Genomic DNA, 20871 nt, shown 5'->3' with positions numbered 1-20871 from the left:
AGAATCAAAGAAATGTTGTCTATTTCACCAACGCTCCAGGTACCCTGCCTTCCCCTTACATCGTTTTCTTTCTGTTACCTCAAAGCACCTCCTGCTACGAGCTTGCAAGTGACTCCATCTCGAGCTTTAGCACTGGCTGTGCTCCCTGCGGCCTTCCCCCCTCTGTTTTCCTATGCTGTAGTATGCACATCGCAGGGTCCATAATGTTCCAGGTAGCTGCGGGTTTTCGTAGTTTAGTGGCACTATCTCTTTCCTGTGGTTGGGATGATGTGGCCGTGTTATCAGCAAGCTGCCGTGCGTGTAGCTATCTGTTTCAATGATGTTCATAGTTTTAAGGAAACTTACTGAACGCTGATCGCAGGACCATGTGTAAGTGAAATTTCCGTCATTATAGGATACACCCACAACTTACAAGCTCCCAAATGGTATTCATCTGAGGTTTTTTGCACTCCCATAAAAATCCTATTAAGTACAAATCGTTTTTCTTTTTTTCTTTTCATAATAGAAGTAACATCAAAATCACGGTACTTCCACGAAGCCCGATTATAATGCAGCTGAATCAGGCATCTCTACCTCTATTTCGCAAATCGCGCCATGGAAAAGCCTCTAATGATGAATTCCTCTGGTTGTTTTTGTGCTGCACAGTGTGGTGCGTCGATGCGGGTTGAGTGTTGAGTGTAGATGGTGGTGGTGCTGGTGACGAAACAGGTTTGCCGTTGTTGGCTTCTCTTATGAGGTCAGCGTCACGTTGCAGCCAGGACGAGATGAGATATGTTAACGTATGTTGAAATGATGAGGGCCGAAAGTTAAGATGCAGGCCAATCACTGTCGGGATTGGTGAGAAGTCCGAGCAAAGAAACTTATCTTTGGGCGAATACAGGCTCCTGGAGAAAGCAGATGAGGCTGTGAGTTTTTGAGTGTCTTTCCGTGAAAGAGCCTCCGTGATGTAGGGCATTATCCAGCGTACAGTTCCTGCAGCGTCCTAGGTATTTTTCCCGTACCGGAGCATATGCACTGCAATGAAGCAGGTGGCGTTTGATAGTTTCGATTTGCTGACAGTCTGCAGTTTGCGTTGTCCAGAGAGTCAGTCTTGAATAATCGTGGTTTAGTGAAAGCGCTTTCCGTTCGCAACCTGAAGCTCAGGGTTTGTGTACTGTGGGAAAGCCCTTTCAACGGGAGATCAAGACGATGATTTTGCGGGATGTCCCGGATCGCGGGGTGCTGTGTCAGTACTATCGCATTGAGAAAAAAAAAAAAATCTCTCGCTGTCTCCAGGGGTTGGCAAACTGGGGCTAGTGCTGCGGTGCGCAGCAGATGCTAGTTGGTCCGTTTTGTCGTTGCCACCGATGCTTACGCGGGAGGGGATCTATTGCAGAGAGATCTCTCCACCGATTGACTTGTATTGGGCACACGATGTTCTGATACACCGGGCTAGAATGCTATTGCACGTGAGATTCATCACCATTTGGAGAGCGCTATACTCAAGTCCGCGAGAATGACAACCTTGGAGATTCTCTTGACCTGCACTGCAGCTGCTACATGTAGCACCGCCAGCAGCTCGGCAGTTGTAGAGCATATAGGGAATCGAACTGATTTTCCCTGAGAGAACTGATGTTCTGAGGCTCAATGAGCTCAATTGGTAGACCCCTGGACCGGTAATCCAGAAGGTGTGGGTTGGAGTCCTATAGCTGACTAACCTTTTCAGTGACTTTCATCTTTCATCGTTGATTTTCCCTGCCATGCCACATTTAAGGATGATATATAGAAGGAGGAGGTAGCGCTCCTACACTCGGCGTCGACGGAGCCGTCAGTGAACACCAGCGTGTGTGCGTGAAAACTGTCACTGATTAGGTCCTCCTCAGCAGCTGCTTTGGCTTCCAGTGAGCTGGATTCGCCCTTCTTTCTTGGCTCCGGAATGTGCAACGAGATATTCGGCAATATCTTACGCCATGGAGGAGTAGCAGGTCGTGGAATACATTCGTCGTACGGTAAGGGGCAATTTGGCGTGCGGCCTAGTCAGACGGCCTAGTGACGTGGTGAGTCTGCCTTGAAGACCAGTGAGGAGTTGCTTCTTGCCCAGAAGTGTTGCGTTGTCTATGAACCGAAGCACTCTGAATTTTTATTGGATGTAGTCGGGCTTTTCTTTTGACTTCAGATAGGTATAGGTAATGCTGGAGGAGTTGGGTAGACTAACCACTGTTCGTATACCGGCCCGATGGAGACGCTCGAGATTCAGCCACTGTGTTGGCGACAGATCAACTTACGGCGTCGCATACAGAGTCCGAGATAGAATAAGAGCTCTGTGCAGAGTGAGCATGGACCGTGCATTACTGCCGCTGATTCTATTTGTTGATTGTAGAGACGAAAGACGAACGAACGGAACACTGAAACGCGACGCATCTACACTAAAGCGGCCAGTTTAACATGCACACTCAAGCCAGTGCACTACAAGACCCCAGCGGTAAAGTGCGCTTCCCTCCTAGCTTGCAAGAGCGACTGTCCTTGTTTTATTATTTTTACGATACCTGCTTTTCCTCTCCGAAGCTTTGGGGCTGAGCAGCCTGTTACAAGCAGATACATGGAATATTGTGTAATATGCACACGTCAGCTCGCCGAGCTGGAGCGTGAAAGTGCCGTTATTAATCATCTCTAATGTGTGTACGGGACTACGAGGCGTTTTGGGTGGCGTGACGAAAAACAGCTGGCAAGCGCTGCCCGGGGAGCGCGCGTTGTTCATAGAAACGTTTTAACTTGCTGCAAGAATAATCTGACCACTATATATGAAGACATCACATGCAGGGTGTCCCAGAAAACGTGTGCATTGCATGATATGCGCACTGCATTGTAATAAAAAACTACACGACCTAGAATCATGCGGTCAACGGCATTCATTCTTACTAGGATTTTGCCACCTCCTGATGTGAATGCCATGTAACGGAAGTTTAACTATGTAAATTTTTGCGAACTGAACTCGGAAACTCGACAAGTAAAGGTCAGTTTCTTGCCCCATCAATGTGACTAGCGTGCCGAATTTACTCAAATTAATGACTCACGGTCCCCCCCAACAGCGATAGTCGTGACGTTTGTCCGCCTAGCGTGGCTGACTACGGCGAGCTGTTACATCACCACCACCACCAACAACAACAACAACGCTCGCAAGACCTCACAGATTGTTGATAAAGTTCTTTGGGATCAACTAAAGTCTGACGTAACTGACGTGAAAAAAAAAAAAAAAAAAAAAGAAAAGAAAAAGAGAGACAGAGAATTTTTTTCTAGATGCATGAAAAAAAATCAAGCTTCTTAAAGTACAATTCGAACGCCGTATTTTTTGTGGTATGAGCGGTTCAGTTCTTCTTGGCTTCTTTCTTCTTCATTGGCCATAGTATGCTAATTATTCTTTGACGAATATCGCCAAAGGAAGCTCACAAACTACAGCTTCTAATCCCCTAGGTTGCAGTTGCTCTCTATTTAAACCCCTGACCCTGAGTAGACTCACCAGGAGTAGAAGTAGTCCCTAAACTTCGCACAAAACTGACATGCCCCCGAATTGAATCCCGTAAGCGACTAGCAGTTGTGGCACTGTATCTAGTCCCTGAAACTAAGGTTACTCAATTTTTTCCTTAGGGTGTAGTCGCCTGCGCTCGATCAAACGTAAATTTGTCACAGTTATTACGTAACGATGTTTTACATGCGAATGCATAAGTTTGGAAAGTTTCCACACAGAGGCAAAAAAAAAACAAAAAACGAAGTAAAATAGAAACGGCAAAGAGTCGCTCGTTGGTCAGATCTGATCAGCTCAAACTCGCTAATAGCGATGTTTAGTGAATAGTTTTCACTCAAACGGTTTTGCAGCCACCGAATCAGATGATTACGTTCTGACAAACGTTCTGTTCCGAACCGTTTGAGGAAAAACGGTGCACTAAAACTCGCTATTAGCTATTTTTGGTAAATAATTTTCTCTCAAATGGTTCAGGAACGGTTTTGCCACGAACCAATCACGTCATTACATTCTGAGTAACTTCCCCTCCTTCGTTCGTGCACCGTTTGAGGAGAAACGATTCACCAAAACTCGCCGATATCGTACTGAAATGTACCATAAAGGCATAACGCACGAAGCGTACGGCTGACGCGATCCGATCTAAGCTAACGTTGCAGTGGATGAGACAGATAACTACAACACAAGCCTCACAACGCCCGGTTGCGTACTCCAATGGAATGATGTCAGAAGTGGGATTCGAACCAACACCCTCTGTTTGCCGGTCAGAGTTCAGAGATACTGAGATCCAGAGATACCCACATGGCGCGTATTTCATTCCGTGAAACGCTCTGTGACAACAGAGCGCGTGATACGCGGGGCCTGGATACGCAGCGCGAACCACATGGTGGCGTAAATATGTGGTACTGCGTGAACGCGAGAAACCGCGAGCCCCGAGGCGGCACTACTACTTCCTCTGCTCAATCCGCGTGATACGCGGGTGGTCTTCGGTTCGACTGGCCACTGCGCGTGCGCCACTCTTATGAGCATCGTGAAATTCGGAACCCTATTGAAGCTTTGTTTCACCTACAGAAAACTGATTCTGTGCGTGAAATTCTACGCCGTGCGTGTTGCGCGCTGGAATACGCACCCATGTGGGTCGGTGTCTACACCATGCTAGTTACCCCCTATTCAACATACCAAGGCACGCTAAGAAACACGGGGACGCGTACTCACCCTCGACACACCAACAACAATGTAAGAGAGAATGCGTTGAGGGTGAATGCGTGTCCCCTTGTTTATTAGCGTGGCTTGGTAGGTTGAATGTTCGTCTTCCTTCCTCCTCATACACTCCCTCTTATGCGCCAGCGATGTGGACCTGTGTGGACCTTTGCCCGTGCTCATATCTGCCCCACCATCCCCAGTCTTCAGTGCAAGTGTGACATTCCCTCACCTGCAGTCCCCAAACTCGCTCTCGACTTTCTGCAGCTCACGTATCGCAACCATCGCCACGTCTACACGGACGTCTCAGTCACGGCAGACAGCCCGGGCGCTGCCTTTTTTATCCCTGAGAGTGACCTGCGGCAAACCTTTTCTATCCCTTACCCAATGCTCCCTGTGGAAGCCGAGCTCCTCGGCATCCTGTCGGCTCTAAAGCACTTGCTCGGCCTGCCGACTGCAAAGTGGGTTCTTCTGACTGACAGCAAGGCTTTCTGGCTCTCCTGCTGTCTTTTCGCCCTAGTACCATATGCACTCTCTGCGCACTCATACTTCAGGCTCACACGGAACTCGCGGTCAATGGTCATTCTGTGACGCGTCAATGGATCCCGGGACACGTAGGTGTTACACCCGCGTAGACACAATGGCGAGACGCGCTACCGGAGCTCACCTTGCCACTCCTCTACCCCCAACGGCATCTGCCTGTTCCCTGGCAATCCGCCGTTGGCGCTGTGTCCGTATCCGACAGTTCCGAGTGGACACTACCTCATATGATCTCTTGTTACGGCTCATTGACCCGATAGAGGACTTTACTATTTGCGTGTTGTTGCAATACAGCAGAATAACCACTTCTCCGTCGCCATCGATTCGAAAATGAATGTTGCGCGCACACTCTCACTTCTAATAAAATGCGCCAGTCAAACTCCCCCAGATGCACAATTTGTTGCATGGAAGCCAACATTCGGCACAATATTTTATCCTGCAACCGATATCTCCTTCAATGACTCGTTCTCCAGCGCCACTTACGACAACTTTGCTACCCCATAATTCTTCTGCTCGTCCCAGTCCTGCACAACCAGGGGGCGGTCACGGCTACTCTCTTGAGCTTCCATCATGCCTCCGGCCTCTCGACCAGCCTTTCAGGCCACACTTTCTTTTTCTCTTCTGTTTTTTTTAAAAGTCCAGCCTCCTTTTTGTTTAAATAGCATGTCGGCATGTGCCTGTCTATACAGGGTGTTCCATTTCAGAGATCGCTTCGATCAGACGCACCTTTCGCGCGACGGAGAAAGGTCACGTGGTATTTTTGGAAGCCCGCGCACATTTTTTGGACACGGGAAAAAAAAAAATAACGCGTAACAGGTAGGGTATTGTACCCATTGGCATTCGTCACCTTATGTCAGCATCCACAACTTCACTATTGAAAACTTTTATCGAATCCTAATAATCAAAACGTTAACGAATTAATTTAATTTTAATCAATTAGATTAGATATAGATTAGGAATAAGAAAAAATAAGAGTAAAGGTTGGAACTTTCAGCAGCCATTAATGGCGCTACCTGCTTGATTGCCAGGGATGCGTAACCGCAGCACACATTTACCGCAGTACGCTGCAGTTAATTAATTAATTGGGAAACAAATATTATGCTGAATATCATGTAAGGCTGGTAACATTATGTAGATGGTGTCGTTCCCGTGCGATGCGCCGCTTTTCTTTAAAGGTGACGGGGGTTCAACTTAAATGAAACACCCTGCATATATGCCTGATATATGTACATGTCAGTGAACCATCTGAAGCAAGCGGTAACATTTCCTTGAGTATTCTACGTGTGTTCCTCAATATAAATGAACTGTCGCCTCTCTCTGCAGATGCTTATAAATTTATAAAAACACATATGGCGTATCGAGGACGACGAATAACATTCCTGACTTTGTCGACTCGTTATGGCGTGTCGCGGAGATTTTTGTAGTCGTAACATTCGTGCTGAGTAAGGGAACTACCTCCGTGAGGAGTAAAACTATTACGTAAGCGGTTGAGAAAGAATCGTCTAGCAGCGTGTGCACCACAAACAGCGTAGTCTTGGTCCAACGTTGAAGTTATAGTGAAATCACTTTGCTGGAAGTGAAAGCTCGAGAAAAGGAAGAAAAGCAATGACCAGACGGCGAAATGGAGTCTCTGAATGAGCTAAATATATATAAAAAAGAGTAAAGTTAGAAAAGAGAACGAAGTCTACTTTTGAGTTAAAATGTCCCGATTTGTCACGGAATCTTCACTCTCACCCAGGAACTTAAAGTCTCTGCAAGCTCATCATCATCCCATTTATGTGTGTGTGTGTGTGTGTGCAAGCGTTATGATTGCAACGGATCGAGTGAAACTTCGACGGAATATTATGGTGGTATAGACTGACTGAATATACAAAAATAAAATAATGTTTTGCTGTTTGTCATCGGTCTGCCTATCGGAGGCATCAGTCGCACTGCATTGCTTCCTGTCCTGCTCTGTTGTGTGTGTGTTGTTATCGGACAGCACGTGACTCATACAAGCAAAGGGGACTTTTCATTCACCCATTTTATCAGAAATCTGTACGTCCGTTCCACGAAAAAAAAAAGGAAATGTCAGCCAAGCTATTCCCAAGCAGCACAATGTACTGGAAGTCGAGTGCATTAGGGGTGGACGGTATGCGTCTTATCAATGTTCTCTAGTTTCATGAATCTGTTCAAGGCCTTTCATCTACCCGTCCACCCCTATTGCACTCGACTTTCAGTGCATTTTGCTGCTTGGGTTGCCAGCTTGCTATTTCGAAAAAGAAACTAACAAATAAACAAAGAAAGAAAAAGAAAGAAACTGAAAATAAACGAAAAGAAAGAAAGGAAAGGAAAAAAATGAAAGAAGAACAGGCACGCAGTGCAGTGCAGTGCAGAAGCAGGGGCGTAAAATGGCCGCAACGCGAATGCAACAAATGGTCGAAAAAACGAAAAACGTCGAACATGGACACAACATAAAAAAAAGAAAAAAAAAAAGAAAAAGAAAACAGCGGTATGACCGAGCGGGTTAAGGCGTCCCGCTCGCTGGCGGTAGCCAAGGTCGAGCTGAATACTGGGTGGTGGTTGGTGCGAATCCTACCAACGGCTGTGCTGTCTGAGATTTTCCCTGGGTTTTCCGAAGACTTCCCAGACGAATATCGGCACAGCTCCCCCTGAAGCCGGCCCATGACGCATACTAAGCGCCCTGCCCCCCACTCCTTCCTGCTGTCCTCTCTATACATCTGTCCACATCTGTACGCCGCTTATAGTCACAGTTGCTTCGCGGCGCTAACGCAGAATGACAAAAAGAAAACATAACGGAAAGGAAAGAACAAAAAGCAGTCAACACGCGCCCAAAGCCGTCATCCCTCCCGGTCAATGCCATAGAGCTTCAGTGAACGCATTGTTTCCGTAAAAAGTGATAAATAAAATGAGGTATAAAATCGAGTCACTCGACGCTGAGGACACCGATTATTTTGCGGCGGATTTTTCATGCTGCCTCTCATCAAAATGGATGCGACATTTCGGTAAGGCTTTTGAATTTTTTGTTTGATTTTGACAAGATTTATTGTGATCGAAATCTCGCAAAGATTTTCGCCAATCCTTCGCGCCCATCTATCTTCGCTATGCGCTTAGGAATGCGTCCCCAATTTTGATTCTTTTTCGCTGTGCCACTTTGATCGGTGACTTTTGCGGCAGGTGTGAGCTGGCTTTCGGTGGCGTGTGTAATGTTGTGCAATGTGTGGAATTCGCGACGTGTCTCAACTGACAATGGGAAAGGAAGAATAATGCGATAAGGGCAAAAAAGAAGTGTGACGTTTCGCCCTGGCTAGCGGATGTAGCTGTAGGTTGTGTTATGCTTTTGTGTTGTTGGAAAAGTTCTTGAAGCACTTGCCTACCAAGAAGTCCTGGTGTGTTAGCACTGTCTACTTGTTCTTGCTTTTTTTTTGCTATTTGTTTTCTTCTGTTTTATTCAATGAGAAAGAGAATGATAAGTTGCCGCAGAAGTATAGCGCGCGTCAAACTTTATCGGTTTGTGTATCTAAGTCTACTCAAATTGTTTTCTCGATGCTCTAGCATGGTAATTTAAGGTAATCATTGTCCATACCTTACCGTCTTACAGTATGAAGTCGTGTCTAAGTGGGTTTCTAAACATTAGTAGCACATTACAATTAGTGAGCCCCAAGCATCACTATGTCGCTATATACAGGGTGTCCCACGAGAGGGTGCCACTCAATTCCTAAAAATAGGTTCTACTTCAAAAAAGTGATGAAGCTACTTGGAATACACCCATACAGAGTTTTGTCACAGATTGAGGCCGTATGCATTCGAGTCACGTATTAATAAAGCTAATTTGCACAATTAAACTCGAAAAATTGCCAAACAGAGGCAGCATTTTTCTTCTTGAATTCGGAAGCCTATGACCGTAACACACTGTTCCAATGATAGTTACGTGTTTTTTCACAAGATTTCTACAAAAATTTGACAGCCGAAAATTCGTCGCTGGGCGAAGTATGCTCGGTGCAATTTGCGTTTGCGGAACTCTTGGCTCATAGTGGCGACACCGTTTTATTCCGATCGAGGGCCCTGTCGCGCTACCCATCATTATCAGTGTCTGGCGACTGACGATAGATACGTTGATATGGACGAAAAATGTAATTGTGGCGTGGTTTGTTTTCTTCTTGCAGAGGAGGGAAGGAGGGAGGGTATTTGGACGGAGCCAACAGTTCCGCAAACGTAAATATCAGCGAGCGCGCTTCGCCCAGCAACTGATTTTCGGCTGTACATTTTTGTCTAATTCTTGTGAAAAACCCCGTGATTTTTGTTGGAATAGTGCGCTATGGCAATAGGCTTCAGAATTCAGGAAGAAAAATGCTGCCTTTCCTTGACAATAACAAGGAAACTAGGAAACAAATAAAATGGAGATTGTGGCTTCACAAGTGTGAGGCCTGCAACTGCACATCACTTGCACCAGTTATTTGGTGGAAAGCTCCTGTAATGATGAGGTTAAGAGTTTTCGAGTTTCATTTTGTAAATTAGTTTAATTAATGCGTGACACGAACGCAAAGGCCTCAATCTGTGGCAAAAGTCCATATTCCAAGTTTGTTTTATCATCTTCTGAAGTAAAACCTAGTTTTAGAAATTGAGTGGACATCCTCTCGTATATTATGAATCACTCAACCAATTCAAATGACGTTATGCAATTCAAATGGAGAATTGGGTTTTGTTTGTTACGTAAGTGCGATTATTTTCCTAAAGTGGGACGTTGAGGTACGATGATCGTAAAATGAGGTACATTATATACGAGAACTAGATACATTAAATACATGTTGAAAAGTACATCTCGCGCATTATTGTTGTACTTTCAGGATTTTAAACCGGGCGCCACAGGGTATAACACCACAACCCCGTTAACTTGGACCAGTGAGAAATGGTAAGATGTAGCAATCGTGAGTCCCACATTTTCATTCTCAAACAGGGTTGCGGAGTCGCGATTCCGGAGTTGGAATAATTTCGGGCTCATTCCAGATTTATCAGCCCCTGGAATAAAATTGGAATGGAATGGGAATGGAATGATAATGGAATTAGGCATTTTTTTTCTCTGGAATGCAATTGGAATGGAATGGTCTGGGTGCTCCGGTGGTAGTTTTGATTTCAACCAAATGGTTTCTGTACTTTCGAAGAGCGCAAATTGGCGGCAGCGCGCTCTGATCTCCGCAAGAAGCGATGCCAGGAGGCCATGTACTTGCCCTTTCACTTTTCATTTTCAAACCTTCTTCTGATAACGGCAGCACAGTTGCAACGCAAAGTTATCTGAAAGGAGAAAGAGAAGGAAACAGGAAGGGGCGGGTGACCGTTTTCATACTGGCGTTCATACTACATTCAAATCACTGTGTACCTTCAGTGGTACGGTGAACACGTCACAGGTGGAACCTTTGTGCGCGTTGTCCACAGAATGGTTTTCAAATTCCGCTAATTCCGGTGTGGGTGACGTTATGCACTGGAATACATTGTATGTTCGTGAGTCTGGTATTTACCTTTTCCGCTTTATAGCAACTACTGGAGCATCTTTAATACTCGTACGATAATTACTCTTTGCCCTTAATACTCTGCATACTATTGAATGATTGGAATACTTTTCTGAGTATTTGTTGCTGTGACACTAAGTACTTGGACCATACGAGCGACTGAGTACTTTTGACTTTGAGAATATTTGTGCTCCGTTTTAGTTACGTCTTGATTTTGGTATTTGGTATCCTCTATTAAATACTTATTTGAAGTATTTTGCGGACGTCTGCTTCACATCAGCCATCTCTGTTTCGTTCCATGCCACCGCTCTTCTGTTGAACCAGGCCTCTTGTGTACAAATTAGTGTTGAAACGTCAAAGATCTACAAAGATCATTTCATGAATTTTTTATTGAATACCAGGATCCTGTCAGGAATGGCGCAGATATAATTCCGTCCGACCGTATTGCTGTCCTTGACGCGTGTGTACAGGACGCCGCACATCCCGCGGACAGTGTGCTACACTGCTACAATGAAGGACAATAGTTGAGCATATCGGATGTCGAGAAGATCATTAAGGAGTCTGCATACAGGGTATCGGAAACACTATCTTCCAGCACAAGTGCATATGCTGTGGTTGAATAATTACACCTATATATGGATGTGGAAAGGATGCGGCTGACGCACGCGGTCGATATCTGAAAATATCTTGGCCTTGCATACAACTCTTGGCGTTCCTGATGTGAATTAGCGGCACTTAAGCATCTCCGTTTCATTTTACTGCACTGTAGGATAATACGAGGAGGGAAACGTCAGGCGAATACAACCTCTCTAGGCATTAATGTCTTAGACACTAGGGTATTACAAAACTTCGCTTCGCACCCATCAATCCGATAGATACGAATGTCACTACGGGAAGTTTCACTTCTAACAGTGTAAAAGATATCTCAAGGAATATCAAAGAACAAGAAAGAGAGAGAGAGAGAGAAATGGGAACATGTGACTCTTCCCTTACACTTTGTGGGCATTACTCTTCTCCTGCATCCGTTGCTACGGCTTGCTCTCACAAGAGTTTCTTCCCTATAGATACTTCGAATTTTTCTTTTAGTTGTGCATAGTATTTCACGCATTTTGGGGGGTTAAATTGCAGAAAACGCAGTTACTTCAGTAGAAAACCTCATAGCAAGCGCACGATCTGTTATGAATGACCATTACTCCTATTACCTCGCCGTTGTCGTTGCGCCTACGTGAAGGTACCCCCAAAATTTCCGTTAATGTATGTACGATTTTCCCTATGTATGTATGTGTGCTCTAGCACACGTTTAAAGTTCTTGTGATTGAAGCATAAAATAGAATAGAATAGAAAAAAAAAAAAAATGGAAACGTAGGTCGCACTGGTGCGACCAACTGTTCCAGGACGCTTGACGTGTAAATGCACTGAAAAATTTAAAAGATTATTTCAGCACGTATGTCCTTGAGGTAGTTCGTCAGTGCACACAGCGCAGGTTGCTGGTGCTGCCTTGGCCAGCATGAAGCATAGATTAATGGCATGTTCTAGTATTACATCAGGTATACAGCGATATATAGGAAAACACAGCGACTTTTTCTGGAAAGCTAGTTGGCAGATATTGCCAACGAAAGACAAACTGGCCAGACGGGGTCTTCTCTGCAGCCCCTCACGTTCCCACTGCGGCGCCGAGGAGAATAGTGACCATGTGCTACGAGAGTGCGTCACAGCAAGGACTCTGTGGACACTCGTGTGTCGCCGCTTTCCCATTCGGTATCGGCCTATGCAACATATGAGGACAAGGTTCGAAAAGCTAATTATGATAATGACAGCTTTTACGCTTTGGAAATTTCGCTGCACAGCCGTAGCTCAGAATAGGAGGAACCGCCTGATGCATCCTGGGCTCCCCATGGTGACTCAGCTGGTAACAGACTACTTAGAACACATACTTTTTTTGTTGGGTGAGCAGGAGTTCTTGCGACAGTGGTCCTGCAGCCATGTTGCTCTTCACAACGGACATGTACGCCTAACGGGCCTCATCTATACATAGTATAATTCTCTTAGTTAGGGAGCCACAAGTTAATGCACGTATAGTACGTACCTTGTATTTCTTGTATACTGGGACTGGAGAAGGTAAATGACATTGTTTTGTTTCTAAAGGGCGGCGGCCGTGTGGCACACAAGTCCGAGATTTTTCAGCAGTCAGGTTTGTCATATTTTGCACATTTCGTAGACAAGTGAAATAAATGGGAACCGGTCCACTCGTCACAATCCCATCCGTTGCTGGGGCGCGGACAAAAGTTGAGAGACTCACCAAGGTTAGGTCAGGAGAGCATTTTACGTATTTCACACGTTGGGGAGTGGGTCAGTTCATGTAGAATATGCATCCGTCGAGACTGACCAAGGTTAGATCAAAAGAGCCTTTTACTATTTCACACGTTGGAGAGTGGGTCAGTTCATGTAGAATATCCACGCGTCGTGACTGACCAAGGTTTGGGCAGGAGAGACTTTTACGTATTTCACACGTTCCTCGTTCACCAGTTCCTCGTACGAGATGCCCTGTGACGAGTTGGCCTCCTTGACGAGTTCACCTATGACCAGTTGGCCTGTGACGACCGGGATTGTGACGAGTTCTCCTAAACCCGAAGTAAATATTCTATTCAGGAAAACACAGCTGGCCATGCCAATACAGGCCAAACACGGCACTGGTCTTCAACGTACACTGCACAATGTACCTGATGTGGCGGCCCGTAGACGACGACCACGACGCGCCTCTGCTGGCGCGTGGCACTGCGCCTGCCAGCCAGTTCTACCGGCACCGTCCTAGCGTGAGGTCACGACCATCTGCCTGCTGGGACATTCCATCATCGCCGGTCAGGACTCATGTAGAGGAACACCACCTCCTCTACATTTGGTGACCCGAACAACGAACGCCATCTTCGGCGTAATTCGGCCACTCAACATCCTAAATTTTTCGGCAAACCAGCAGCGAACCACTCTCTAGCAGGCAAGGCGCACCGGGACCACTGTTCCACCGGGGACCCGCAGGGAGACCACAGTAAGCTCAGTCTACGGCCTCCACCTGCTTCGCGATGGTCTTCCCCGGCACTTCTCTGGCGACAACCAGCATTCACGCTCTCGTACCGGTCGCGGTACTGTCGCCTACTCAGCAATGCACTCAGCGCCGCTCAACACAATCGGCAAGCGGTCAAGCACTCAGCATTCACATCTCATCACTGGAACCCGCCCGGATCGCAGCGCTCTTGTTCCCGCCATCCCGCTGCTGCTGCATCAACAGCCACGATCACAAGCCGTGTGTCCAGTCGTCCACCATCCATGAGTCATCCTCATTCTCCTCTTCACGCGGACTTCAACCGCATGTACCGCTCCGCGTCTGAGGGGGGAGTGATGTGGCGGCACGTAGACGACGGCGACGCGCCTCTGCTGGCGCGTGGCACTGCGCCTGCCAGCCAGTTCTACCGGCAGCGTCCTAGCGTGAGGCCACGACCATCTGTCCGCTGGGACATTCCATCATCGCCGGTCAGGACTCATGTAGAGGAACACCACCTCCTCTACATACCCTACTCTTAGGCGGTACAGGCTACTCCAGTATTGACCGAGTGTCCTGACATATTGCGGTGCAGACTCATTTCAGACACACATTTTTCCAACTTTCAACATACGTTTCATTTGTTGCTTTTCGGTGTACGAAGTCAAATGCATGCTCCTAATTTGAATTCGAATAAAAGGGTTAAACACTTCCATAGGGTTTGGTTTTGAAAACATGAATCTCGTGTCTCAGAAGAATATTAAAATCTTCCTGATAAAAACGCTAGGGAGAGCTACGGTTCCACTGCGCGGACTTTATGTCGAAGTTTTTCGTATATTATGCAATAGGCGCGAAAGTCAACACGCGCAAAAACATAGGCACACCCACTTACACCAGTAACACACCGAACAGCCTATTCAAGACTCAAAGAAGTCTCAATTCAAACTATGTCAAATGCAAATGCAACTCACTTTGCATGGAACATAGGACGTGTGTGCATTTTATGCACGTATCATTCAGGTCTCCATCACACAGACGACTCTCTCATCTTATGTGCTCGCATTTCATAGACAGCGCTTCCTGAATGCTTTCAAGTTTTATTTCAACACCACAGCATCTCGCGCTTCCGTGAACCAGCTTTTCTGATTCCGTATTCACGACACAAGACTCGAGGCTGGAAAACGCATTCCGTGCATCCTCTATTGTGGTATAGGTCGGCATCACGGAGATGTTGGCATTAGAGGGGAATCATAGTACGCATTACGTATGACAAACAACATGATGTGAGCGTAACTGTGTTAGGGACAAGGGCGTCTGGTAAGGAGGCTACCCTTATTTGTTGTAGGACACGATGAAACGTACCGATTCTGTTTGCAAGAGTACTGAACACGTTGAAGTAGTGCACGTATTATATAACGTATTTCAGCAGTCGTAATCCGTTACCATGCACGTGCTAAGCCCGTGTGCACAACGAAGAAGAAACAAACAAGATGGGCTTGAATAGGAAAGCTGTTCAGAATATTTTGTTAACATAATTGTCTAATATATCGAATAGGAAAGCTATCCTCTAATTCAGGTCAGTTGATCTTATTTCTTCACGCCAAACCCCGCAGCGCGTTATCTTCCCTAGTATTTTATCGTTTCTCATTGCAGCTATGCTCCTACATTTGACTCCATTACGCGCAATTTAAAATTATCCCCGCATTTTCTTAGCACTTCAACGATTGCTAAGCTTTACTCGTGATTGCATCAGCACGGAGACCGCAGTTTATATTTATTTATTAGATATTTGTTCATGGTGTTTATGTTTGATTAGTGGTTGTTTGTTTGTTATTATTTCGTTGGTTATTGCAGGTGGCTGTTTTTTTTTTTCAATTTTCTTAACCAGAGTCATATACACAAAAACGTGATTCAAGGAATGGGCGCCACCATTAGTGCTGCCACCCCGCGGAAGTCACGGGAACTGTGCACGTGTGGACTGCCGCTTGCTGAGTTCCTTCGTTTTCCCGTGTGTGTTTTCGTTCATTTTCGTGTCTGTTCGTGTTCATTTCGTGCCGGCTCATATTTCTCCAGTTCGGGAACCGGTGTATAGAACAGATATCGCATCGGGCAACATTCCTAAAGTGAACAACTGTGCATATCGCACACGGAAGCAAGCGATCTTCTTTTTTCTTGATCTGACGAGCGTTGATACGCTACTCAGATGTTTACTGGATGACTAGTTATATGGAATGTTACGTTATCGTCAGTCATACTCATTAAAGACGGTGGCCAGCAGTATTCATCCCAATGGGAAGAGCAGTCCACCCCTGTTGTGTCGTCGCTAGGAACGAGGCTAAGGAGCGCACTAGTGGTTTGAGAGTAACGTGACAAGGTCTACGTATAACTGTACATCTAGCCTTATTCGATTGAACGAGAAGACAAAAGTTGAGTAAGTGGAGTTACTTACCTTCTTACCCGCGTGCTACATTCCTTGTACTGTAGGGAACACGGTTGTCTAAAATCAGCACTCCGTGGTTTGCCTCATGTTAAATCTCCAGATGTTGCAAGACTATTTCTTTTGAGTAACAAACACGTGCAGCACATGATCCACCTTTCAAGCGCAACCGAGGTAATATTGGACGGCGAAGTACTGACAGGCGAATTTAGCTAACCGTGTCCCCAGCAGTACATCCTCATGGTAAGCTTCCCCTCTAATCGGGTAAGGATGTCCTCGTGTGTAAGTAATTACATGTATTCAACTTTTTTCAATTATATATATATATATATATATATATATATATTTAGGGATGGGAAGGAAGTGTACCTTCTGTATTCTCTTCGGAGGCGTACGCAGTTAATTAAAGATGAGCCGCACTGGAAGGAGAAAACTTGGAGAGAGAGAGAGACAGAAAAAAAAGGAAATGGGAGCATAATCTCCTTGTCGTAAAATTTACACTATAGGCAGCCACTAAGAAAGTTGGCTAATTATTAATGAACGCCAGCAAGACTTAGTGTCAGTTTGGCGTTAATGAGACAGCGCTTTCTGGGACGTCGTTTTAAAATATCCATTACATTATTATTTTGTTAATGTTCAATGCATGAGCATTAATCTAAGAGTGGTAGGTCATGGGCTGCCGCCTCCTGCTGGCAGCATGCGTTACTTATAATTCTACCTCATATAAGAAGGTCGAATAAACGCATTCCAGAAACACCACGTGAGACCATGGAACTGATTGATGTCGTAACACTGATAAGATGAGCAGTTACACCCACTGAACTTACGCCCACCAATGTTTCCTGTTTTGGACGCTTCACCTTGCTTCTGGCTTTGCCTTTGCCTTCGTTCCGCCTCCAACTATACCTTTGTAACGTTAGGGCCTGCTCGTCGCAGACCAATAAACCGTTGTGTTCAGGAACCGCAGTAGTTCCGTTTCTTCCATGTCGAGTCGCCCAAAGCGTGGTTTGAAAGTGCCTTTCTCAAGACTTCAAGTGCGCTTTTTATTTATTTATACAAACTGCCGCTCCGGAGGGCTACGGCAAAGGCAGGCATGCATTGTACAGGAAATCATTTAAAGTTTCCTAGCAGACTAAAACATCCATTTGGGCTTGTTAGTACATTGACGATAAAAGCACTAAAAACAGTAGCACAGGCGACACAACATAGAGCACTCTAGCGCTTTTATCGCCAATGAAATATTCCCTAGTGGAGCCATATATATTGTTCCATACAGCAATCGTGCGAGGAGCGAGACCGCACCTACATACATCAATACGTGCACGGAAATGTGTAATATTTAAAGGATGCGTACTACGTAGCGAAGAGGTTTCTACGAAAGTAAAATGCGATGAATACTGTTTCAGTACTGTGATGAATACATACATGTGATGAATACTGACAATTACATGTCATAACGCTTCATAATAAATCTGACTGCTTTTCAGCGATTTGATTCGAGTATTTTAACATCTCTGCGGAAATGTGGGTCCCAAACGACGGAAGGGTACCTACTCCAGAATTGGGCCAAGCTTTTAAGAGCTTTAGGAGATACGAAGTGGACACAGTGTGACTGACAGTGTGTGTGAGTGGCTGACTGAGTGTCTTTGTCACTCATTGTTCTTATTGTAGTTAGCCATTTTTGTTTTTCTAAGTGATTTGGAGTAGCCGGCTCTCGAAATGAGTGCCTACTTCTCAATTTTTTTTTCTTCTCTTATCAACTCAGAAGATACGAAGTTGATTTGCTCTTTCCATTTGAAGTCGGACGAGACGTGTATTCCTGAGCACCTGTACCTCTGCAGTGCCGTGCGTCGTCACCAGGACTAGAAATATGCGGGGATTCTGACATTACCGCACTCGTTGTAAAGTTGACCTCTAACTGCCTTGTGTAACACTGGCTATGAAACGTCATGAATGATTTTATGCTTGCAGCTTCGTATACGCATATTGAAACACATGACACATAAAGTTACCTCCCAAAATAGCACGCGGTACATCTAGTGCATCCACACAATTTGGCCTGCAATAATGTCACCATAGTACTATGCACCGTATACCTTCAATTAAACTGCACTACATGACTTTGAAGCTGGACTGCCTTCTCTATTCAAATCGTTTACCACTCGTATGCAGAAAGTTTCAAGATAAACTCAACCCACGTAAAACGACATTTTGACGACTATCAGAACAATTTGTCTCGTCGTCCACGATGAGCTTATTTAATGCCACTCAAATGCATCACTTACCATTGTTTACGGAGCGAACTTCACCAACAGAACAGAGGAGCTTCCTATATCCCGACACAGAAAAATAGCGATGAATTAGTTCTTTCTCGCATGAGACCGGACTTTGAGCCGGTCGCAAAATCCCTCGGAGTCTTTGGAGTCTTCAAGCCCCGCACAATCCTTGAACCGACCTGTCAGCTGACTGCCAACTCAACAGCGTCCTCCCTCTAACAAACTTTGCAACTTTAAAGTAACACGGATCAAACTTCACAACACGGACTGATACAGAGACACCTCACTGGCCACAGCTTGTTACGACGTCCAGTTGCCAGCGACATAAGCGTTTGTCAGTCAATAACCGCGAGTCAAGCAGCAACAAGTTCGAACCGCGGGCGAGTTCTTTCTCATAGGGAGCTCACGGAGCACTGCGAGATCGAGATGCCGAGTCTGGGTTACGAACGCTGACTGAGAAAGGAGGTTGCGACGAGAGGAGCAGGGTGAGGGTGAGATGAAACGGGAAGAAGGATAACGGGAATAAGGGTGAGAGAGAAAGAGAGAAACGTAGGGAAACGTGGCACGCTCGATACAGGGCTCTCAGTCGAAAGTATGGGCTAGATGGTGGAATCAGTACGTTGCGAGTGTAACTCTCCTACTTGGAATGAAAGAGATTTTGCCGCGATAAGAGGTTTAGGATCGACTCAAGAGATACTTCTGGCCAAAAAGGGGGAAAAAAAAGAAAGAAAGAAGAAGAAAAAGAAAACATAATTTCGAAGGGAGTGACGTTTGGACTGCTTTTTTGAGATTCTACGATGTGAGGTTTTGGTTTTTCATCATGGAAAAATAGTTCTTCGTTTCTTCGGACGGCAGGATAACAATTTCGAACGCGATGAGATTTCGGGCTGGCGTACCCTTCCATAAAAGCAGAACTCCACAGGATTGGGTAAAAGATTACCGGTTGGAAATGTATGGGTAACTGCTGGACTAAAATTCAATGCGTGTTTCTGTCACGTGTTCTTTCTTGTGCTTGGCAAACCAGCAAACTGCACACATTAATCACTAATTCGTGCGGACCCTGTGAGGTCACGTTACGCTCTTATGCACTTGTGTGTAATGTCTTCGAATAGCAGTTTGTCATTCTGAGGTATTCACTTTGTTATATATAATTTGTTTATATAATCCGTTCGCCTGCCTTGTTGAGCTACATGAAATATGCCCTTTTCACAATTACTCCAAACTGGAAGACCTTGTGTTTGGCACAGAAAATCCATACGGTGCTGTTCACAGGGCCTGCGGTCGGCTGTGAAAAAGCGTACAGAGGCACTGTACATGATGAAATCTTCTTTGCTATTTTGGGTCGTCACTACCAATTTATATCACTAGTTCCTCTTGGGCGGCGTCCCCACATTAAAATAGTTTCCTACTCTGAAAATATATATATAAAGCAAGTGGAGGTCACTCCTTCAGCTTGACCAAAGCTTGACCATTCTGCTGTATAAAGGAATCGGTCGGGATAAAGCCAATGTGTATGCCGCTACATTGATTTATTTTTATACGGTTTTAATTTTCACTTCATTTATAGACGATTATTTATTCGCTGTTTATATGGCGAAATACTCTCGCGCCCGGTAGGAGTTACTTCTGCTCGAGCGTTCCGGCTCTATAGCTTGGTGCTCTGTAAGTAGCACTGCGGGGATGTTTGAACTAGTGATTTACAGAACGAGCTCGCGGTCGCTGAAGTGAGCGGCGTTGTGTACACAGACTTTGTCCCCGGGATTCATTTAGTCGCTGCCGTCTTGCTTGCTCTCCTTCGACCTGATTCATTTTAAACTGCACTGCATCATTGCCTTCCCAAGGTATGTATTTAAGCAAACACCAAGTTTCCGCTTTGCTATAATCACACTCTATTACAACGGAGCAACTACATTATGTGTACTCGCTGTCATCGCCGTCGACGTGCTTCTCCTGCATACACCGCACGCATGCACCGAAAGCACGCTTTACAGGAGATTCCACGGACGAACGCGCGGAGTACTCTTTCTTTGGCTTAACTCCTTACGCGTTGTTATAGGTCTATTAAGCATTATAAAGCTTGAGCTTTGCACAAAAACCAGTGCGACATAGTTCGGGAGCAGGTGAGGCAAGCTATTATTCGAGGCAGAATGTGACAACTAAATGTGGCCTTACTGTAGTCTACTTCCCTCACGCTATCCACATCAAAATTTTGGCAATTTATTTCATGAAAAAAGAAAAGTCGAAAATAAGTAATTACTTTGTCGATGGATGGTAGATCGTTACATAGGAGATGAAGCTTGCAGAAGATCCTTAATCGAACTTATTTCCGATCTAGGCCGTACCTCTTCTGGACGCAGAGAGAACGCATTGGAACAACAGTG

General features: G+C 45.5%; 1 protein-coding gene across 1 annotated transcript in view; it reads right to left on the bottom strand.

The window, feature by feature from the left end:
* Window positions 1–18889, bottom strand: part of LOC135394628 (guanylate cyclase soluble subunit beta-1-like) — a 193102-nt gene extending 174213 nt beyond the window's left edge. Inside the window, exon 1 of the mRNA XM_064625460.1 lies at window positions 18500–18889. Within this exon, the coding sequence (XP_064481530.1) occupies window positions 18500–18502 (3 nt within the window). The 5' untranslated portion in view covers window positions 18503–18889. The remainder of the gene's footprint in view (window positions 1–18499) is intronic.
* Between the last annotated feature and the right edge of the window lie 1982 nt (window positions 18890–20871).

The sequence above is a fragment of the Ornithodoros turicata genome, chromosome 5, assembly GCF_037126465.1.
Source record: "Ornithodoros turicata isolate Travis chromosome 5, ASM3712646v1, whole genome shotgun sequence".
In the NCBI taxonomy this organism is placed as follows: domain Eukaryota; kingdom Metazoa; phylum Arthropoda; class Arachnida; order Ixodida; family Argasidae; genus Ornithodoros; species Ornithodoros turicata.
Note: the sequence above shows the minus strand (reverse complement) of the source record. Positions and strands in the feature narration are given on the sequence as shown.